The sequence below is a fragment of the Chroicocephalus ridibundus genome, chromosome 6 (genome assembly GCF_963924245.1).
Source record: "Chroicocephalus ridibundus chromosome 6, bChrRid1.1, whole genome shotgun sequence".
NCBI lineage: Eukaryota > Metazoa > Chordata > Aves > Charadriiformes > Laridae > Chroicocephalus > Chroicocephalus ridibundus.
The window spans coordinates 4,225,712-4,249,174 of record NC_086289.1 but is presented as its reverse complement, the minus strand read 5'-3'; the positions used below and the strand labels follow the sequence as shown (position 1 = coordinate 4,249,174).

The following is a 23,463-nucleotide window of genomic DNA, read 5'->3' as shown; positions in this document are numbered from 1 at the left end:
TCCTCCTTCCCTATCCATCACATGAACGTTCTACATCAGCACAAAAAGCACCTGCAGGCACCCTTCCCGGAGGCGGTGACCTCTGGCAGAGTCCCCGCGCGGCACCAGGACACTGCGTGGAGAGCAGGGTCTGCACCTCTCTCCTGCCAAACAGCTCCTGCCGCACAGCCCCCAGCCCTTCTCCTGAAATTCCATTACCGAACACATCTGCCCCGGTGACACGCTGCTGCTTTTAGCATCCTGGCTTTTTCGTAACCGCAAGCATTTGTTCATGCCATCCCCATTCTCAGCCCATTTCTCTTTACTGCTTCTCTTCCACGTTTCCACTGACAGCTGAAAATCATGAAGCTCACTTGGGATTAACCTGCTGAGCAGGATTTAAGAATGGCTTGCAAGTGGTTAGGGATTTGGGGAAGAGATGACACCCCAAGGCTGCTGAGTGGGACAGAAAGCAAGACCCCCTGCGGAGTACATGGTCTGTGGGAGCTGACGGCCCAGATCCTGATGGTCCAGAGCAGTTTCCAAGCAGGATTCAAGGCTTTTGGGCCCCCTGAGGATGCTCGAGGAGGGCAACCTGCCGGGTCTCACTGTGCCTTCATCCTCCTGAACCTGGGTCATAGGTGGGTTTGTGTTGGTCCTTCTTTACCCGTGTATTAGCCCCTAATACACAAGTCTGACAGACAGATGTCAAGATCTGTTAGATCCTCCACCTGTGCTGAGGGCAGCCCTGTCCCCCACAGGGTCCCCGCCGTGGGGACATGGGATGGAGTGCCTTACAGCACAGGAGCCAATGTGGGGACTCGGCCATCTGGGTTGCTCTTGTTTAGACTCTGTTTTGCTGGGGCCAAGGCCAACCCAAAGAGATGGGTTAAGAGGTGCAGGATGCGATCCCAGCCTGCAGTTCAGCTCCTTGGAGAAGGGACTGAGCCAAGCACACAGCCATACCGTGCCTGTGAAGCCTTGTGTAGACCTTGGCATGGACTTGGAAGGGCTCAAGATGAGCTACAGCTAGTGCCAAACTCCCTATGGGCACCAAGGGAGCTGGGAAGGAGAATCCATGGGCTCACAAGGCTGGAAGAACAGCTACACAAAGAGGCTTTCCAGGCCCTGGAGCAAGCTTTTATTCCCCAAAGTCTGCAGAGTGAAGCAATGGCAGCAAAATCATCTGGATGTGATTCCCCATCCACTCAGTGCTGTGCTGAGGCAGCATCTCCACCAGTGGAGTCCATTTAGGGGTCTGCCCTACCTGCCACACCGTCTGCGTGCCCTTCATTTGCAAAGGCTGGCAATTAAAGAGCAGAAAATTGCAAGAAGCCTTTGGAAAAAAAGGGAAAAAAAGGCTTCATTGGCATTTGCAAAGATAAACTCATTAATTCTGTTAATGAGGGATCAAAGCCTCCGAGTCTGCCATGGCTGTTACCTTGGGAAGATTGCTCCCCACTACTCCATGCTCTCCTCTGGTGCCCCTGTGAGGTGGCCCAGCACAAAGTGATAAGCAAAGAGCAGGTGACTTCTGCTCTGCTCCCCCAGCACTTCCAAAACGTTCATCTTACCACGGTAACCATGGCACAGGCTCTCAGAATAGCCAGAGGAATAAAAACAGTCCCATCCCTTTGAACTCCTCCCTTTGTTCAGCAGTGAGCACTCCAGCAGATGCAGCTGGGGCACACGTGCACCCATCACACCGAGGCCTTGCAACTCATTTAACATTTTGGTCCCATCCTGAAAGGTCTTCATCACCTCCACCTCCTCCCAAGGTGCTGAGCAGTGTGTCCAGGGGGATACAACGGGCACGTTCAGCAAGACCAAACCACTGGTCACGGCAAGCAGACATCCCAGTGGGCAACCAAACGAAGGTGCTCGCTTGCCCGTGCACAATGGGTTCTGCGTGGGATATTGTTACCTGTTCACCCACGCAACCACATGTGCTACTAACGTGTTTCCATGCCAAATTGCCCAGAAGCTACAAAACCCCTGTGATATGCAAACGTGACCCTTTGCATGGCTCCTCATCGCCCTTTGCACACGTGCCTGTGTGTGCATGTAAACCCCCATGGGAAATATAAATGCAAGTTATGCTTTGGATTTCCAAATACAGCCCCAGAAATTGCCATCGGAGGAGAAAATCATAGAATGGTTAGAGTCGGAAGGGACCTTGAAGATCATCTAGTTCCAACCCCCTGCCCTGGGCAGGGACACCTCCCACCAGACCAGGCTGCTCCAAGCCCCGTCCAGCCTGACCTTGAACCCCTCCAGGGATGGGGCAGCCACAGCTCCAGGGATGAATGTGGAGGATTATTCTGGGCACTGCTGGGCACGCAGAAAGGAGCAGCCCATTCCCCAGCCCCAGTGCCTGTGCTCGGGGTTGCATCATAGAATGGTTTGGGTCAGAAGGGACCTTTAAAGGCCATCTAGCCCAAGCCCCTTGCAATAAGTAGGGACATCTTCAACCAGATCTGGTTGCTCAGAGCCCCATCCACCCTGACTTTGAATGTTTCCAGGGATGGGGCATCTCCCACCTTTCTGGGCAACCTAGGCCAGTGTTTCATCACCCTCAGCGTAAAAAATGTCTTTCTTCCCCCTCTTTCTCCCATACGCTCTGTGCCGTAGGCTTTCTACCTGGTCAGCCCATTTCCACAGCCCGTTCATAACCTCCTCTCACGCCGGCGGGTTATTAACGGAGCCTCGAGGAACACTGTGGTGATCAGCGTGTGGTGGCAAAGGCAGTTTTCACATGCTGGTTTTAAAGTGAGGCACCACCTGGGAACAAGCCGTGAAGCCACTTTCTGAGCAAGTTGGGGGATGTGGCCATCACTCCGCATTGCTCCCAGTTTGGGGACAGTCACCTTTGTCCCCTGCCCGCCCCAGCAGTTCATGGGCTCTGTGCCTGTGGGCTCCAGGAAGGGTGGGAAGGTGGGCGTTGAAGGGGCAGCCTTGGCCTCCCTGCCGCTGGTTTTGAGGCAATTTGGGTCTTTTCCAGGCTTTGGTTTGACGGGAAACTCCTGCACAGGCTTGCAGGACATCCTGCACCACACACAGAGTTGAAGCAACGAGCGGCTGCCCCATACAGAGAGAATTAGGAGGGGGCACTTGTGCTATTCCAACCTGCGGCCAGTAAAATATAATAACACATGTAAGTGGTTTTTACTGCCTGTCCTACTTATTAGCTAATAAAATAAGCATAGCTTATTAAACGTTGCTGGCATGGTTTATCAAAAGACAAGGGCAATGCCTCGCGTTTTTCCCCTGCGTTCACACAAATATGTGATTCCCTCACCCTTTTTATCCTCTAAGCTCCTCTGGAGGAGGACAAGCCAATCTCTTCCTCCAACCCCACCGCACGCCTTCAAACTCTCGCTGCGCTGCCAAGCATGAAACGCCATAAAATATCATGTTCTTATAAGAAAGGGAAAACGCACGGACAGCATCGGATGTCACCCAGCTGGGGAACCGCAAGGGGAGAAACGCCACGCCAGTTTCTCCTTCCCACCTGACGAATTGCTGCCAGCAGTTCCCCTGCGAGAAACAAAATGGAGCACACGAGGACACCTCGCGCCGGGCGGGCTTTGCTGGCCACGGCTGTACAAAGAGCATAAGGGAAATCAGGGCTGATGCTCCTGACACGGTCACCTCTGGGATGAAACGTAGCAGAAAGCGCAGAAGACGATCACATCGAACCGAAACCATGGGGGAAGTTTTCTGGCTGTCAAAGGTGACAGCCCACCCTGGCGAGGGAGAACCCCCTGGGATCTTCAGATTCCCCACTATCCCCATCCTGCACAGAGCTGGTGGTGTCGTTGACTTTACGGCTATAAATTACTGATGTGGAAAATGTCATAGAATCATAGAATGGTTTGGGTGGGAAGGGACCTTAAAGATCATCCAGTGCCACCCCCCTGCCCTGGGCAGGGACACCTCCCACCAGCCCAGGTTGCTCCAAGCCCCGTCCAACCTGGCCTTGAACCCCTCCAGGGATGGGGCAGCCACAGCTTCTCTGGGCAACCTGGGCCAGGGGCTCACCACCCTCAGAGTGAAAAATTTCTTCCTGAGATCTACTGAAATGTCAAATCATAGAAGTGCAGAAAAAGCAATGTTATGAGTGCGAAATGGAAACGCTGCTCGCGCTGTCCTTCGGTGCGGCCTCTGGCTTCGGCTCTCGCTAAAGTCCCGTCACTCGGTCTCGCAGGGAGAGGAACCGGGGGGGCAAAATCCTCCCCGGGCCGCACTTCAGATCTGTTATCTGGCTTTGCGCGGCAGACTGAAGAGGGAGGTTGTGCTCTGCGTTTGCAACTGAAAATGAAACGTGATAACATCTCCAGAGTGGAAAATTACAGAGGCTAAGAGCAAGCAAAGCCCGTGGTGGTACGAATCCGGCTCCTGATGGAGCCAGGGCTCAGCGCCTCGGGCTGCGGCCTTCACCTCGCCACCGCAGGCCCGGGGCTCCTCTCCTGAACTCAAAAACATGGGGTTTAACATATTCCTGCTTGAAATGCCTGCCAGGGAGAAACAACGCCAACGACGGACTTAGCGTTCAAAAATCGGCGCAGAGCAGAAATGCGGGAATTTATTAAAGAAATCTGTTTGGAGGGGAAGGGGTTTTCTGCTCGGACAGAAGGACGCGCTTCCCCGTAGCACCCCCGTTACTCTGCACACCGCAGACCCACCTCGGGAGGATGCTAAAGGATTTTTTAGAGAAGCGGAGAGCAGCATCGCCGGCTGCAGGGATGGCACCGCCGCCTCTTACCTGCGTCATCTTGGCGAGGTCCAGCGAGGGCCGTTGCTCCTGGACCTCCTCCGGTCTCCGTCGCTTGACCCCGACTTTTTTGTCGTTGAGGACGCAGGGCTGGGAGCGGCTTCGGGAGAGCCCACCGGACCGTCGGCCCAGCTCCGGCGTGGAGGCGGGGGTGCTGCTGGCCGAGGGCGGGCAGTACTCCGAGGAGGAGAAGCGGTCGTGCGAGCAGGAGAGGGACCTCTGCATGTCCACCCGGTCTCCTCCGCGCCCGCCAGCGGCCGATTTCCTGGGCTGGCATCCCAGCCGGCTGCTGAGGGCGGGATGGTCGCCGGAGAGCGGGTTGGACCGCGACGGCAGGCTGAAGCTGGAGCTCCTCTGCATGGTGGCGAAGCCGTTGGAGTAGCGTTGCACGCTCCCCCCGCTGTAACACCGCCGCTTCTCAACCGGCGTCCAAACCTTCGAGCCTAAGGGTCTCCACGAGGTGCCGCAGCCGGACATTTCATCGGAAAACGAGAGCGAGCGGCACTGGCGCTTGCTGGGGGGGGCCGCGGGGTTGCCGTGGGGGTCGCTGAGGCTGAGGTCTTTGATGAGGTTGGTGACGGAGCAGGTGCTGGCCGTCTCCCTGGGCCAGCGCGAGCCCTCCTCGCCCTTGTCCGACAAGCAGTCCCAGATGCTGGCGCCCGGCTGCTCCAGCTGAAGTGGACATTTCCTGCTGAGATCTCTCCATCTGTCATTTTCTGGTTCAGAAAGGAGGGAAAGAAACAAAACAAAACAAAACAAAACACACATGCACAGGCATTAGCATTAATTAATTCTGCAATTTGCTTTCTACATCCATAAACAAAAAGAGTAGCATATGGGATGTTTTCCAGTACAAATTAATTAACTCTTGGAATATGGTTTTCCGAACTGCCAGCAGAGCGGCTGCTGCAGCATATAGATGGAGAGAGAGACAAAATGATAATCGCAGCAGCAGCAAAACTGCTAGAAGGAGATAAAAACATGCCTTTGAATATCCAGATTGCACTAGCTAAGGGACATTGAGCATTATAAACTGACATGGCCATTGCCTTATCTCTTGTGCTGAATCGTGTCTCAGATGCGTGCGGTTTGTCCTGCGCTCCACAATCAATAATGGCCCGAGGGGTTCACACTAACTGGAAGTGAAGAGCACAAAGCTGTCGCACTGCTGGGCTGAGGTGGACAAAACACCAGAAAGGAGGTCAGAGAGAGCGGTTGGGACGGTCTTGCCAGAAAAGGGAGCGCACCCCAGGCATCGAGCTGCCTGTCATGGCACGGAAATACCAACAAGGTCATCAGAGTCTACAGGAAACCAAAAGCCATCCTGACACCCATCGGGCTGTCTTGCTCTCAGCCGTCCCAAAGCTAAAACAGTATTGCTCCAATGAAGCCAATAAAACTGTATCCCCACTAAGGCTCCAAGCATCTCTCCCAAATCAACCCAAAGATACTGCATCTAACGAAAGCTGGTGCACCCCGTAAGCTCTAAGAGGATACAATCACAGAATGGTTTAGGTGGGAAGGGACCTTGAAGATCATCTAGGTCCAACCCCCATGATAAACCTCCAGCGGTTCTTTGCGAGATGCTGTTCTTATGTCCCTGTTGTGAGGCCCATTGCCCATCTCCCCTCTGTCCCCCAAGTCCAGGGCCAGTTGGGTGCTGTGGCCAGGTGCCCCCCTGCCCGGTTCCCCACTCAGAGCGGGAAGGTGCTATGGGAACGGGGTACCCACACCCCTGCTCTTCTGCAGCAACCCTGGCTTAGCGTCTCTTCTGCCTTGAAAATCCCAGTTGTACCTTGCACAGCCAATTGTTTGCATTTCTGCAATAAACATAACGTCGAAGCATTTATTTAAAGGAACAAATTGCTTAATAGGTTGGCTTTTTTTTAAAAAAAAAACAAACATTTTTTTAACATTTCTGCCTCTCTCTTTCATTTAGCTTGTTTACATGGGAAACTGTTCCCCCTGTAAATCCGGCTGGCATTAACAGCCTTCCAACACAGCACAGCAGAAGAGGGTGGGAGACCTGTTGCATGGTTTTGCGGTCGCCGTAAAAAAAATTCCTTTTATCAGATGGGTTTTGCAGCACCTGGGTAAAACTCCGAGAAACCTGCACCTCCGAAGTCTGCGGGCTGAAATGTATATGGCTGTGGAAGGCTGCAAACCCAGCTGCAGCCCGCAATCCCACTGATGACGGTGTCAAAGGAGAGGATTAAGGGTGACGATCTCATTCCCGCACGGGGTCCCGCTGATGATAAAAGAAGAAGAAAGCAAAGCAGCACCAAGGTCTGGCTCCCCGGCGCGGGCGAACGGGGCTCTCTGCAGATACGCCGTTGACGCTCAACAGGAAAACCATGGTAGGACAACCCCATCGTCTGCGGCAATGGAAAAAAGTAATCACCCGACAGACCTCCTCTGGTGACTGTTTTTGTCGTCGGCTGCTGCGAACGGAGGCAAACCGTGCTCACTAACCGTCGCTGCAAAGTTTCAGGTGATGGTATCTAAATCATGCAATTTTTTTTTTAGGGGGTTTGGGGTTTTTCTACTGGGGCAGCTGTGGATGAATTAGAAGCCGTACCCAGCCCTCAGCTGTAGGTACCAGCCTGACAGGGAAGATGCAGCAGCGCAGAACACTTCCGACCAAGGCTCGGTTTCAAGACAGGAAGGTCAGATTTGGGAGCCCCTGCACCACTTGTGGCCAGTTTTCCCATTTCTCCCTGCTTCCAGCTGCTGCCGTAACAGCTCCAGCCACAAACAGCCTGGCTGTGCCCTCAATTACCGCCCGGCATTTCAACTCCCGCCGTCCTCATTTTAATAAACACAATGAAAAGCGAGAAACCTGTGCTGAACGGATACATCTATGTTTAGATCTTTATTATTTCCCCCCCTCCCGTATCATGCTGCCAGCAGAGAGATTCCTTAGGTCAAGTCAGCAGACAAAAGAAACAGAAATAGAAGCTGATTTTTCATGGCAAGCTGCCACCATCCTCCGGCCGGAGACGTCCCACTGTACAAAAGGCCTCGGTGAGGAGGATACGGGACACCTTCCTCTTTCACCCCTGCTTCGGCACAAACAGCTATAAATCTTCCAAACCTCACCAAGAGACCGGTAATCGCAGCGTTCTCCCCAGCACCAGCTCAGGGTTCTTTGCTTTTCCCCTTGCACCGTGAAAGCTGTTTTTTTTGGGCAGGACCCTGGCAGAGCCTGAGCCCCCCCAAACCCTCCGGATTGGTCCAAAATTACCCGGATAACCCAGAAAATAGTTTTTTCAGTGCAAATAGAAAACTGTTTTCCCTGAAACAAATTGAAAATGGGGTAGTCTAAGGGCTGAGGGTGTAATTAAAGGACTTGGGAAAGCCTTATTGAGGAAAAACAGCTGGTTTTCTGTTCAATTTTTTAAGACTGAGATTCACATCCTGAGCAGGCTGATAACGATAATTGCAGCGGAGCCATTAATACGGCAGCAGTTAAGCGTGTATTAATTTTCTTACATTGCAAACCTCAGCTTCATTTACCCCAAGGCAGTAATTTGTTCCAGGATAAAACCCACCATGAGAACCCCTCGGTTTGCTTCGCTGGAAAACTCTCCTTTTCCTATTGGAAAAACGATAGGACAACATTTACAACCAGAGCATGATGTAAGTGTGGAATGAGGGGCTCTTCCCCGGCTTAAACAGGTCCTTCTTGGCTGTTAGCGTCCTTGGATGAAATAGCATCTTCCTTTTGGATTTTAACTTGGAGCTGCAAAAATAAACACTTCAAGCCACTTGATGAGCACATCCAGCAAACTTCTTCCGAGACATTTTGATCTGCAAATCCGCATTTCCAGGGTGAGGCGACACGCAGTGAATTTTCTGGCATCTCTTTGGTTGTGAAATAGCTTTCCGGCTCCCAAGACACAGAGGGGTGTTATCGGCAGCCTGGGGAGGACTGAATTTCTCGTCCTGCCCTCTCTGGCCACGGCAGCAGGAGCCTGAACCCTCTTACAAACCATGCACAAAGCAGCAAGAAATTCAGGTTCCAGCTGCAAGCCTCCAGGCTGCCCCGCATCAGGGGCACCCAAACCTGAACTATTTCTGCTTTCCAAAGCAGGGCTGAGATAGTTAGCTCCGATTCAGCCCCGGAGAGAGTGACCAGAGTCCCGGCTCCTGCGTTGACCCCCAGCCTGCACATCTTCCCACCGCCCTGCCCGTGCCCGGCACAGTTTGATGGCAGCCATTCACCCTGGGGTGGGGGAAACCGGGGGGAGCAGCCCTGGCAGGCATGCTCCAGGAGGGAGATGCTGGGTGTCAAAGGGCCGGAGCACTCAGGGTACGGGTGAAGAGTGGCCGTCACTGCATCTGCTCTCCATGAGCAGGACTCGCCAGGCTGGGCAAGCGGCAACAAGCCCCAGCATGTCCCAGGCTCTGCCTGCCCAGCCATCCTCACCTGGTTTATTTTTCCCCGTCTCCTGTTTTCAGAGAAAATCCGGAAGCCACCTGCACGCAAGCAGGGCTCAACCCACCCTGGGACCATCGATAACCTGCTCAAACACCACCAGCACCGCTATCTATTCCTACATTTCCTTTCAGGCAAAACCCAGACCTTCACTTTTAAGAGTGAAGATGAACCCTTACAACATCCATCTGTTCTCCCGAGCAACCTTCACCGCATGAAACGAGCCCCGTGGTCCAGGGCACGAGGCCCTCGCGGGCTGAAATCACGTCCCAAAATCAAGGAGAGGGGCGTTATACCCTCCAGCTATCCCCGAGAGCTTTGCACAGGTTCCCGGAGAACGGGATCCACCTTGAAAGCATCGCAGCCAGGTTTCCAAACGCTGAGCTCCAGGTGTTGCAGGAGCAGTGCATGGACACGCCAAGCACCTCGCAGCTTTGGGATGGTCACAGCCTTTGTAAAACGACTGCTGTGTTCCTCTGGTGACACAGAGTAAATTTTAATGACCACATTCATAACCACAGAGAAGGGTGTAAAACCAAAACGCTGACACAACTTTAACTACAGCGACACAAATGTGCTGCTATAATATTTTTACAGTTCCGTTTTATGCATAATGCATGATCCTTCTGCTCAAGTTTCCTCTACGTTCTTTTCCCGTGAAATAATTTACATTAATACATAATTTATTACGGCAACTTGTAAAGCAATTAGGGATCTCAATCAATTTTTCTTCTCCTTTTTGGCAGATAAATTCTGTTTGGATCCTAACCCAAACACTTCTCTTCACGCGGGTGAGCATACAATTCCCTTTTTTCCCCATGTCGTCCAAGTCAAATTTCGGTCTCCTGGCCTCCGTGCACGGGGGAAGAGGCAGCCGGCATTTTCCACTGCCCCCTCTTTATGTTCGAGAGATGATTTCTAAATGTGGAACAAATTTAATGGTTGTAATTAGCTGACGGCAGTGCCACAGAGCCTTCCCATCACACAAATAAGATTAAAATACGATGCACGGAGCCGTGCTTCATCGGGAAAGGAAAACAACAGCCCCCAAACCCACCGCTGGAGAATAAACACTCAGGAAAAACGCTGCGGGCTCCTCGTGCCAACAGCCTGCACGGGGGAGGGAAATTCCCCACCTCGACGGCGAAACGTGCCCTGCTCTTCAACGCGATCCCCTGGCGAGGTCTCCCCGCTCCAGCTGCGCCTCCTTGGCTTCCCCTGCGCCGCTTTTTCTCCTTGCGGCTCGACTGTGCTTGACCATGCACCAAGATGTTGTTCTGCACTGATGGCTTTCCGAAATAATGCCGGAATCCCAGGAAATTCAGAAAGAGGAGACCTGCAAGCCCTGCACTGGGAGCTTTTGGGATGCGATCGAGGGGCATCACGCCCCATGAGCTGGGTTTCCTCCTGGCTCCTTGGCTGTCCTCCATCACCCACACGGCATGAAAAGTAATTTCCAGGGAAGAGGCGTGCAAGACAAGACCCAAGGCTGCCATGCCCCGGCACACTCACCTCTTGGACCACTGGCGTTGCCAAACCATGCCGGCAGAGGAGTGTGCTGAAGAAGGCAGGAGTTGACCTTCATGCTCCGTCCATCACCCCGCTCTACTGCAGCGCTCTACAAGGACAAATTCTGGGGGTGCTTCCAAGGTGAAAAGCAAATGACGGTGACTTTTCAAAGAGCATTTCACAGACGATGTATGCAGGCTCCGTCCCTGATGGGCTCAAGCCCATCCTCCCCTTCCCTTTCACAAGCCAGGCTATGCATGCAAGGCCCACCGCGCCGGGACTCCCATCCTGCGGCCAGGGCGACTGCAACTTGCAAGCACCTTGGCACAGCCTCAATAAAACTCTGCCCACAGCTTGCCTCAAAGGTAATTTATTTTTTGCTTACACAAAAACTGGGAGGCCACGGCTGCCGGCACACACCCGCTGACTTTCTCTTAGAAGGCTGGACTAGTGCAGCCCTGGTGCTACTGATTTAGAGGTTGAGCGCTGCTTATATACCCGCGAGGCAATGGTTAAGCAATAAAAAACTGTAAAATTTCTTCTGCCATCCACCCCAAGACAGAAAAATTTCAACACAGGAAGTCAAAAGTAATGCCTCGACTTTCTAATACATCGCCTTCTTTCTCTAGCACGTTCACTGATATTTTCACTGGGGGATGTGATGGAGACTGCAGGGGAAGAAAAGGGAAAAAAGGGGGGGAAAAAAGCCCCTATCCAACAACAGGACAGTTCTTAAACTCCCAGATGTTTCAAGGGCCCATCAAGGAGAAGGGAAAAAAGAAATTGTTAAATTTATAGTTTTAGGCATTTCATCTTTAATCTTCCTCCCAGCGAAGGGCTATATAAAGATAAAACCAATCTTTTTAGTAATATTATCATCATCGCACTGGCAGGAGTATTTCTTATAAATCGAAAAATCAAAAGATTATTTAGGTCACCTTGAGAAGCTGATCCAACATTGCATCACCCAACATATCAAGTATTCAGTAATGTTTACTCATATATGGAGTTATATGACAATCTGTAATCCATTTTCAGATTCTCGTGGTGTTTAGTACCTTACGAGGCACCTACATCTAAAATGCGTGGGCTTCAGTTTACTCTTTTCCCCGACATTGTGTCATGGGTAAGCAGGAGCCCAACTTTGCCATCTTGAGTCAGCTGGGTTTCTTGGTCATGGTGCGTTACGCACCCCTTGGAGCTTTGACCCAACTTCTTCCTTCTCCTTCCTGCAGATAAATGGTCACAAGCCAATGCCTGTGGGAAGCTCCAAGTTTGCATGATGGTCCATCCAAGTTTGGATGAAGCTCCAGGTTTGGATGATGGTCTCCCCGGCTGGCTGGCAGAGGCTGGGCTTCCCTCTGCCCTGCTGTCCCACGGCCACTGGGACCAGCTCTGAGCTGCCTTCCTGCCCAAAGGTGCCCTTGCCCCCAAGGGCAACCAGGAAGACCCTGTGCTGAGACCCTCAGCCTCTTCTGGCTAAAAAACACAGAAAATTCAGTCAACTTCCCTCTGCCCCCCTGACACTGTTCATGGGACTATGGCTCTTTGCCTCCCGTTGGCCGTGCTGCCAGTTCAAACTTCACCGTGTTTATTTATCTCAGTGCTCTCCACCAACAGAGACTTGGCCCTTTGACCTGAAATATCCTCCCAGTTTCACATTCGGTGCCATTATAGCCATGGCACTTATTTAAAATGTCAAGCAAGTTTTGACGCTGGATTGGTCTGTGATCCTGGCCCACATTTGGAGACATCGAGAAGAACATTTTTGAAATATGCCTAAAATTAAACCCAAGCCAACCAATGGCCTTGCGTGCTGGAAAGCCTGGCTCCTCTTGACTAGGCATGACAAAGACGGTTACATGGCAAGCTGTGGTCAACGAGGTGGGCTTCAGTTCCCTTAGAAAGAGGATAATTTGGCAGCCAAGGAAGACTCAGAAGGCTTTGTAAAGGCTGTTAACGACAAGCTGCTTTTCAATTAGGCACAGACTCCTCATATCTGCAGAAGAGCCCGCCAGTGCCACAGCGCAAGACAAAACCAGCTGATTGGGTTTCTTTGTTCCTCGCTCATGTTTGACAGGCAGGAGAAAGGGAACGGGTTGTCTCTATCCCTTCTTGACTTTGAAGCTTGGGACTTTCCTCTGAAAAAATCCAAATGCTTTCCATCTTCCCCCACCCCCTGCCATGACTGGAGTTATCGGAGAGCTTGAGAAATATCTCCCCTCAATGCGTGTGCTCGGCTCCCATTAACGCTAATGAGAGTTGTGTCCATGAAGAAAAGGGGCAGCCTCTTTGTCTGTAAAGTACTGGCTTTCATACCAAGTAGCTTGGCTCAAACTTGACCTACAATTTTAATTGGGTTTTGAGACTTCGCCTAGTGACTGGCTCCCCCCCACGAAACCCAAAGAACACAGAATAACGGCACATCCTCCAGCACTATCAGTTTTTCAGAATCACCAACCAAGGCACCAATCCCCCATCAATTCTGGTGGCTGTCATAAAAATTGATAGCAAACTCTGACATGAAAGATATTAAACATCCTATACCATGGTTATTGTCATAGGCCAAAAAAAAAAGACTTTTTCCTTATTGTTTGAGGCCTGTCCAAACACTTTGTGCCAAGTGGTAGAACATTTTAGTGATAATACTGATATTTATTACTTGCACCATACAAACAGTCAACAGCCACAGTCATGGGATGGATACTCAAACTTAATCTCAGACCCAAAATGCTTATCATCTCAACTGTACAAGTTACTCTAAAAATAAGCAGACATATCAAAGCACTGAGGAGGGGAAGGAGATAAGCAAATGACTCAGCAATGGCAACGGGGCAGGACAACCGCCTCTGGGAAGGAGGGTGGCACAGGCGTGATGGCCACCCCTAGTGGGTGGTGGGGTGGGTGCTCCTCCGTCCCCACGATGCAGGGCAGGTGGGTGGATGCCCACCCCGGGGTCTGCAGGGGAGCATTTTTTGGAGAGATCCAGCTATCCAGGACATCTTCCCGCCCACGGCTATAAGGAAGCGGGAGCAGAGGTGAAGTAAATAGGGACAGAAGTTTCTGTTACTTACCCATCACGCCACAAGAGAAGAGGGTAGGTCCTTGACTCATCTTTGGAGTGTGCTGCAAACAACCAGAAAAACTATTCACTTCTCGCAGACTCAACCGGGGCACCAGAAACCACCCTGCCTCCAGCCTCAGCGAAGACACGTGGCACCCGGCCCGGGGGAAAGCCCCGGTCGCCCACCACGGTCCCCTTTTGGCATGGACCAGGGGACAGACTCAGTCATGTTCCTTCAATGAAATCAAATTTAATTAAGTGCTGCAGAGAGTCAGTGTCGAGGCCTAAGCTTGGAGATCATGGCTCCTGTGCCTAGTCCTCACCCACGGGAATAGCTGCAGTGAGGTCCCCACCACTGGGACCCAAAACACCGGAAAAACTAAACCGGGAGCTGCAATTCCGCCGTAATTCTGGATTGGACAAGAAAGCAGGAGCAGTGGTATCTGAACCCCAACCAAGCCTGTTAAGGCCTCCTGTTTAGGTACAAAATAGCTATTTGGTTGGGGTTTTTTTAAACATATATTGTGTGTCTAAGGCAAAGTGTCCTCACCCCAGCGCTCCTGGGGAGTCTGCATTTGGACTGTGCTGATTTGCACCAAAAATAGGGAAAAACACCACTATATGGGTACAAAATAATCCTGCATGCTTTTTGCGCTCTTTTTTTCCCCCCAAGAATTTTCCTCTTGACAGTGTAAGAGACATCATCAGACTTCTAAAAATGGCCATGGACAGTTTTATACACAATAAATCAATATGTCATCTGCAGCTACATGCCATTTCAGCTATGTCTGCAAAAACACGCTTTCATGCTAATTGTTCTTCTATTATCCCCCAAAATACCCATATTCTGCTTCTGAAGTGCCTTTCCTGGCAACACCATCCCCTCTGACCAAGGTTTTACATCATGTGGGGGAAGCACCAGCACAACCTCCCCGTTTGTCTGCGCTGCCATAGCTGCGTTTCATCTGGCGTTAGGCCACCAGGGTCACATCTTCTCTCCTGATCCATGTTTTACACGTTGCCTGCTCACAGGACAATAATAATAACGTACCAAAATGCTGGCACCTGCCTGTACGGAGCAATCCAACCGAAGGATCCCACTTTGTGCACGGAATATTGTAATATAGAGGGATGCGGAGGCAGAAAACAACAATGGGGTGCAGATGGGGAGAAGATAAATCAGGGCTGGTCACCTTTGGAGCATGTTGCCACTTTTCGAGGTGAAGTCAGGCTATTTCTATCTGTCACATTATGAAGCAGCGTGTAGAATTACTGTCCCCACCTTATGAAGCGGCAGGTAGAATTACTGTCCCCAGCTTATGAAGCAGAAGGTAGAATTAATGAGGAGAGAGTGAGGGCAGGCAGCTGTCTCCAAAGAGTGGCCAAAGCAATGGAAGTGGGACAATCCCCGGAGAAGGCAGGGGTTGTGCCAGCGCCCATCTGCGTGCCAGCCCCAGCGACCAGCCACGGCCTGCAAAGGCGGGAGGGAGAGGAACGTCTTTAGATGACATATGTCTCATATTGAGTGTAATTACCATTTCGTAAGAGTTGCGTCTAACACCAAATTGGGAACTGAACCAAATGAGCCCGTCGGGCGTCGGTGGGTGATACTGTCCCACGGCTCGGATGTTTATTTCCTTTAGGTTTTGCTTTTTGGCCTTTCCCATGAAGTCAACGGAAAAATTCTTGCTTTCTTTGGTGGATCAGGCTTCTTGTGAACATCTGCCCCAATTTACCAGCCCAGCTGTTCAGCCTGTGTAACTGGGACTATCATTCCACTGCTGACCCAGCCCCAGAGCCGCGGGAGGCACTTGGCAAACACGCGAGGGCAAAGTTTTGCATTACAGCTCCGCCGTCGGACAATCCGAGTGCCCATCCCTTCCCGTAGTAGTAGAAGAAACTAATTCTCATCCACCTCTCCGCAGTAAGTTCCCCCCCCAGCCCCGCACACCTCCTGGGGCACAGCCGGCATCGGATGCTCAGGCTCCCTCTGAGCCGCCCCAAGCAGCAGCTGCCAACACTAAAGCAAGGATGTTTTTTCTAATATATCAATATCCTTCCTCCACGAATACCACCCTTTTAAGGCAGGATTTAAGGCTGCCTCGCCTTCTCCTCCACCGGGCACTGGCAGGGCAGCCTGCCTTTGACCAGGCACACTGCGCTATCTGCCCAGGAAGCCCCGCTGGACAGTTTGTCATCTTCAGCAAACTTCGGCATTTATCTCTCTGTTATGCTCAAAATGCCCGTTTATGGCTCTAACCCTGCCAGATGCTTCCTGCCGGGTTCCCGCACACCCTTATCTGAAGCTCTCAGCGCACCCTGCGAGGAATAGCCTTTTGGTCTAACTTCTTCTCGGACTATGACCACCTCTCCTGGAGGGCAGAGGCTCAAATGTCCCCAGCCAGCCTTGCTCTGGGCTTCCTCAGACGGCTCTCCGGCATCCCGCATCCCCACCCTGCTCCCCACCCTCGCTTGCTCCAACATTGCCCCCAGACAACACATTGCCCCTCATTTCCCACTCCCAGCCCCACTCGCCCTTTGTAGCATCATTTAGTCTGTCTCTTGCCCCTGCTTTACTTATTTTTGTTGCCTGCTCAGTCGGCACGGTTGGATTTGCATCTCTCCAGGCTGCCAGCGAGGCTGTTAAGCACCACAGCAATGCCCTTCGCCGCCTCCCACTTAATCCCGCTCCCCACTTGCTCATCCTCCTATTAATGATGAGCATCTGTTCGCTGTTGGTGAAGCAACTTCTCGCCCGTGTTATTCCCAATGTTGATTTTATTTTTTTCTGCTGTTTATTCCATTGCGTGCTTACTGAAATTCACATACGCAAAAGCCACAGCACTCCAATCATCTGTTAATCGCCTGCTCCTTGGATATTAATGCAGCTTGGTAGAAACCAGTGACATAAACCATCTAAAGACCTGGCCCTGCAAGCATGAAAAACCCCCATATTATTAAATTCTGGCAAAGCTCTTGGCAGCAAGAGAGTTTTGAAGGAAGATTTCACAAAGCTTACCAGCTCAGTCCTGCATGTTACAGAGTCAGCACCTTTGTTTTCCCGAGTTTTGGTTAAGATCATCACCATGGTAATGCAGTCCTGCCTCGGAGTCCATCAGGGTCCAGGCCAAAGGCGCCATCAGCCGGGGTCGGGCCAAGCTCCTTTTTCAGTGCATGTTCCCCCGGGACAGGATCGGTCCCACCGGCTCCTCGGGGGATGCGCAGGAACAACCTCTGAGCGCGGAAAACGCCCTGCACACAGAGAGAGAGAGGAACAGCTTTAAGGGACTGGCCTGGGGGGATGGCGGGAGGTGAGCGCTGCCCAAGAAACACCACGACGGCGGTTACTCCAGGCAAGTTATTTATTTTAGACTCTTAAATATTGTTGGTGTTCCTCTGCACCCCATCAGCGCAGAGGCATTTCAAGGGACAGGGGAAACTCACAGGAGCTGTTGGGAGCACGTTAGGTACACAAGGTGGTCCGGAGGGACAGAAGTATTTCATCCAAATAAATAAATAAATAAATAAATAAAGTTCTCTCTGAATTCTCCCTTTGAAGAAGGGAACTCATATCCCCGGTATCGAAGATACTGAGGCTTTGAAAGAAGGGTTCGTTAAAGCCCCCGGGGTTGATCTCACAGAAGCCTTTGCCCCCAGACCAACCGGGAGCAGATGTCCAGCAGAAAAAAGCCTTTCCGGCATCATTAAGGCCATGAAATCCCCTGGATGCCCCCGTCCCACCCCAGCCACTCCCCTGTTCCCATGAAGAGTTCTTTGGGGAAAAAACAAGGCCAAGAGCTGCCTGCAAGGAAGAAGAGTGCTCCCTGCCCTGAAATCCTAAGGGACACCCTACAGATCTTGATCCTTACCTATTTCATAGGTAGTTTTAGGTAGGAAAAACTAAAAACCGCACAATGAGAAGCACATATTAAAAAAACAGGCTGCCAACCGGGCTCATAGAGCACCACGCAGACCTGGCCACGAGCAGTTGCCCAGCCCCGCATCACCTCCTGGCATCCTCTCCGGTAAACTTACTCCCGTGTAAAAGCAGACAGCTTGCAATTCAAATCTGATTATAGAAATCAGTGTTTTTCCCAAATCATTCCCCTAATCCTGTTTCGCTGTTTTGTTGCCTTGCAGTTAATGCCAACAAACAAAACCAGCATTGCATGATCCGAAGAGCACAAAACACTGATCTTGTAACACGCAGTCAAAACCCCATTGCAACATTTAACGACAATATTTGAGACTATGCCGCTAAGTATTAAACCTCGTTACAAACTGATACGGCTTCTCTTCCCAGCTCGTAAATCATCTTTTCCACGTTTACGTGGATTAGCACTCGCAATGGTGTTATGAGTAGCTCATTTGATGGCCAGCTGGCTGGTAAAGAAAAAAATCACCTTCTATTACTTTGTGAGGACAAAGTTCATCCAGAGTGCAAAGCCAGGATTGGGAATCAATACATTTTCCAAAGATTTACTGTTCCCAAGGCCACATGGTAGAGTCTCCAGCTTCTTATGGGACATCAGTGGGCTTATACACAATTTACTGGTAGCTTCATCACAAACCTCTGGGCAACCCAATGACCAAATGGGAACCGTCAAATAGAAAAGTAAAGCATTTCAGACCACCAAAATGACATATCATTTGCAAGCCGGGATCATATATTTATACTATGGATAGCCTGGGTTCATGCGAGGAGAGCACGACGCAGGGGAGGATGGGATGGTTGGAGAACCAGTTCCATCCCTGGAGGTGTTCAAGGTCAGGCTGGACGGGGCTTTGAGCAGCCTGGTCTGGTGGGAGGTGTCCCTGCCCGGGGCAGGGGGTTGGAACTAGATGATCTTTAAGGTCCCTTCCAACCTGAACCATTCTATGATTCTATGACTAACACAAGAACATGACCATCACCATGGGACTGCAAACCCCCTGGTGATCCTGGAGGCAGCTCAGACACCTCTGTTATAACACATGGACCCCCACAAGGGGATGCTCAGGAGCCTCCCCCAAGCCCTTGCCGGGGCCAACGAGCTCTTTTCCAAGAGCAAGCAGAAAGAGTCGCTGTACAGTTGTTAATAAGCTCCATGGGAGTTTTAAATTTCTGCATTTTGATGGTCTTTGCATCAAATATATTCACATGCAGTAAAACACAGAGGTCCTGTTCAAGTGGGATGGCTGCTTACCTCGGGCTCTGAACAAAGACCAGGCGAGGGGATGCTCCCCATAAAGGGCTGCGCAGAACAGGGAACAGATGGGGACAAAAGAAAGATGCATGGAAATCAGGACCAAATAATATGGAAACAGCCATACCGGAGAAAAGAAGCAACACCGGTGGTGTGTTTGCTGCCAAAGCCTCCAGTGTTTCACTGCAAGATCCCCAATGCTGGTACGGTACCCCGGCAGCACACACGTGGTACCCATGGCAGCCACACAACATCCCATCCTTGCCGGCTCACCTCCTTTTCTTTCTCGTGAGCAGGACAAGAGGTGCTTAGATCCCAGTGTGTGCCTCCAAGCTGGGGGGAGCTGAGCCAGGTTTAAAGCCACCCCAAGGATGCGGCACAGGAGGCTTTTTGGGAGGCTCCAGCCTTCCCCCAGTACTGGAGAAGCCCCTGGCAGTGCCCTCCTGCTCCACACCCTAGATGGCTAAAACACAGGACAAGGACTAAAAACACCCAAGGTTTATATTTTTATCTGCCACAGCCTCAGTTGTCCCTGCTCCCAACACAGAAAGCACAACGCTTGCCATGGGGCTGGACTCTGGGGCCATCGCTGGCGCGGCAGCAGCACCGAGAGCGGAGATCAAACAAGTGTTCAGAGCAGCATGAAAGCGGTTAAGCACGGTTCCTCGTTAACAGGGTACGATTTCTCCACGAATAATTATCTTTCCCTAAGGTAATGATTAACGCTGCTGCAGCAGGCGCCTACCCACACCCAGGCGTGCGGCAGCCAGCAGGCAGGACCGGTGGCAAGTACAGGCAGAGGCTCCTTGCCTAAGCTGGACAAGCTGCAGCACACACTGCTTCACGCCTCCCCTCTCCCTGCTCCACTGCATCCCCTGCCATCAACACAACCCTAACGATAACGCCACAAAACACCAGCAAACTGGCAGTTAACACCACCCAACGTCAGGTCCGAGGCGTATTTTTACGTCCTCCGGGCTTTTTTATCTACCTCTTGGTTAGGTTTTGAAACCATCCCCACCGAGAAACTGCAATAAAAAGGAAAAACCTTCCGGTGAAATGTGATCTTTGTCTCCCCATCCTGCTCCAGCGGGCTCCTGACGCACGGCGTGACCTGGCGCAGTCCTGCCCCGTCACGTCCTCTCCCTGCAAACGAGTGCTGTGGGACAGAAAGGCTTCTGCAGAGCTGGGATGTCCTCCCTATTGACTTTGAGGAGGAAACTATGGTGTATTTATAGACTGGAGGCTTTCACACACACACACGCGCTAATAAAAAGATACTTTTCGGGGACCATTAATTATTTGAAGAAAGGTATTTCCTCATTTGCAATCAGATAAAGGAACTATCTCCATCCCACCATCAAGGTTAAGCTCAGCCTTGGGCCATGGCCACGGGGATGGACACGATCTCCTGAGATCCAAGCCCCTCTTGGGCTTGGAAAAAAATTACACTGCACAAAGGGTAAGTCAGATGATCCAGCTTTCACCCACGGGCTTGAAAGGCATCGCTTGTGAAAAAATGAGCTCCTTGGAAGGTCCCAGCAAGGGACCTAGAGCTGCTCACCGTGGGCAAACAGCCCTTCCCCGAGGGAGGTCCCACTCCCCACCACGACTGGTGCTACCACTGCAGGCTCCATGCAGGCACCGTCCAGAGGCCGAGTCCCAGCTGTTCCCCGCTCACTTCCCACGCTGAAATGTATGGAAAAGACCTCGGAATTTAGCAAGCTGTTGGATGCTCTGCCACAGCTGAAGGGAGCCTGAACAGCAACCAGTATCGCACACCCATATACCCGACCCCAGCAGTGCTCTTCGTGAAGACGACGGAGGACCAGCATCACACTTGCTGCGGGACCATTGCCCCCCGTACAGAACACATTCAACCCCCGTCCAGCTCCAATACTCCATCTCCAGACACACGCGCTGGCGTAAAACCTCTTTACAGGCAGAAAGGGCACACCGGAACGAGAAGCCGGAGCTGTTTTCTGCACACCGATACACCTTGCAAGCAGCACGGTGGGATCGCTCTCGGAATACAAATCACCTGCCCTTGCTGAATTTTTAAACTCTGCTGCCCGAAGCCTTCAGTGAAAAAACAAGGAGCCGCGCAGGACCCTGCTTCCTACCCCGTGCCCCAGCACCGCTCTCTCCGCTCTGCCCGGAGAAGTGCTCAGGCGCCCTTTAGACTGCCCAGAAAGTTTGTTTAAATCCCTGCAGGAGGAAAAGGGAAGCATTCCTGACCTTTACTTTCGGAATGAAAGCGAGAGCTGCCCGTCCCTCTACAGGCGGAGGATTTCCAGACACTTCCAAATCCCTCCCAAGCTCTGAAAGCAGAGGAAGGACAAGCACCCAAGCGCAGGCTCCATCCTCGCCATAGCTGCGGACTTGGCTCCATGGCCACCAGCAGCATCATTCCAAAACACTATGGTACAACCCAGAGCACGCTTTGGCTCAGCGAAAAATATTCCTGTCATCGCCACACCACAAACTCCATCCGTGTCGTTCCGGAGAGCCAAGGGCAATGGTACAGGAAGGCACGAGGGTGCCTCGGGAGGCAAGGCTGGAGCAAGCCAAGGCTCCTGGCTCAGCGCATTTTCTGGCTAGACCGTCTTGCTCTCCGGAGGCTGAGGGTGCCTCGGGAGGCAAGGCTGGAGAGCAGGTCTGGCAGGATGGGGGGGGATCAGGGGGGGTTGAGTGCAACGCTACCAAACGAGCAACAAACACACGCAAGGACAGAGGCAGCAGCTTGATATAAATGAGTCTCCGAGAAAAAAAAAAGCAATAAATACAGCTTGGGCGTGGAAAATGCCAACTTGGCCTTCTCTGAGCAGAAAACAACGGACTGAGCGAAGGGACCATGGAGTTTATTTAACACAGTTTAGACCCACACATCTGAAGAACCAAACCTAATCCCTCCAGGCCAAACTCTGAGCACATTTCTAAGACTTAATCATCCTCCGCCTCTCACCAATGAAACAGAAATTCCACCCCCTGCCACGCAGATCCCAATTTCTCCATGCAGACAGACAGATCACTGCAGAGCCCGGGCACACTGCGGCCAGCCGGCCTCCCTCCAAACCCTCCAAACCAAGCTACAGGTGGCTTCCAAGGAATTTGGGGAAATAGCCCAAACTGGTTACAGCAATCGCAAATTGTGGGGTGTAAGGCTTCTTACAGAGCATCACGTTGCAATTGTTATCCGAACTAAAAATCGTGCCCCCCCCATCCTTCTGCTTCTGAGGAGGGTTTTGGGGCTACATTGCCTCTCCCCATTGCACAGCCTGTCTCAGCATCAGTGCTTTGGACAATGCCAAGAGGTACATCGTCAATGTGTTGATTTATTGCGTGACTAATTTGGGAGAATCTTTGAAGCCTATCATTTGCATGTAGCTCCGTGTAAGCTCATTTCCTCACTCAGGCAATCATTTGCCTCCTGCACCCCTTTCTCAAGCAGCCTTGCTCAGCATCTCACCCTTCCACGTCATCAGCGAGTAGCGATTTACCACTAATAAATGTGAAAGATGCCATTCAGAGCCTGAGAAGAAGTCTTTACGCTGTGAAAACGCCCCATGGACTAGTCCTGAGTAAACAGGATCATGAGTCAGCGCACGTGACTTCAAAGGACAAAATTTCCACGGATGCAGCCGCGTCGGCATCATCCCCTGGGACTCTGTCTAGAGGAAAGAGCTGGCCCAGCCTTCAGAGCAGAAAGGCTGCAGCACTGTCCCGTCTCGCCCGGAGCCTGCAGTCACCTCCTCCTGCTCCACAGGGGCTTCCCCAGCTCCTGGAGGGCCAAGTATGGCCCTGCCGAGCAGCAGGAGAAGGGCTCCGGGCCAGGAGACCACGCATCCTGCAAGGCGCTCCCCTCCTGTCCAACAACAACTTGGGCTCACCACGTGCTCCAGGTACTCAGAAATTACCAGCCAAAGATAAGGAATAAAGAAACGTCCTCCCCCGCCTCCTGCTTGCAGCTAGGCTAGACTTTTCCAGGGCTAACAAGTTAAAGACACACTTTCAGCATTAATTAATAAGTAAAAGACTTGCCGACGCTTAACATTTTTAACGGCCAGCACAGCAAAGGGGAAAGCGGTAACGGGTTGTGTTTATGGTGAGCATCGCTCCATAGGTCTGCATGGTTCCTGTGCCACCTGCTCTGGGTGACCCTGCTTTGGCAGGGGGTTGGACTAGATGATCTCCAGAGGTCCCTTCCCACCCCTGCCAGTCTGTGATTCTGTGAACCGCATCACCTCGTTGCTTACGACCAACAGCTTCACGCAGGAACGGAGGTTCTCACCGACGCAGCCCAGCACTCGTGTGTGCCACAGAGCTGCCTGCGCAGGACAGCCCAGATGGAGCCGACCTCTACAGCCACGCTAATGAAATCCACAGCCAGAAGGAGCCCGAGGTTTACTGCAACAGCACCCATCTCGAGGGGCCACATTAGGAATGGAAAATATGATGTGCAGCCACTGCGGATGGCCACGTGCAACGTGGCTTCGGGAGGTCTGAGGTTAAC

General features: G+C 51.9%; 1 protein-coding gene across 3 annotated transcripts in view; it reads right to left on the bottom strand.

Annotated features, from left to right (window-relative positions):
* Nucleotides 1-23,463, bottom strand: part of FAM53B (family with sequence similarity 53 member B) — a 57,546-nt gene that overhangs the window by 22,599 nt on the left and 11,484 nt on the right. The window contains exons 1-4 of one of the 3 annotated variants that reach the window (XM_063338394.1): nucleotides 18,951-18,968; nucleotides 16,784-17,016; nucleotides 13,775-13,826; nucleotides 4,745-5,469 (exon numbers count right to left, since the gene is read on the bottom strand). In XM_063338394.1, coding sequence (XP_063194464.1) covers nucleotides 4,745-5,469; nucleotides 13,775-13,826; nucleotides 16,784-16,852 — 846 coding nt within the window. In that variant the 5' untranslated portion in view covers nucleotides 16,853-17,016; nucleotides 18,951-18,968. Of the gene's footprint in view, nucleotides 1-4,744; nucleotides 5,470-10,703; nucleotides 10,834-13,774; nucleotides 13,827-16,783; nucleotides 17,017-18,950; nucleotides 18,969-23,463 lie in introns of those variants that run through there. The other 2 variants (XM_063338395.1, XM_063338393.1) reach the window with 2 other exon arrangements.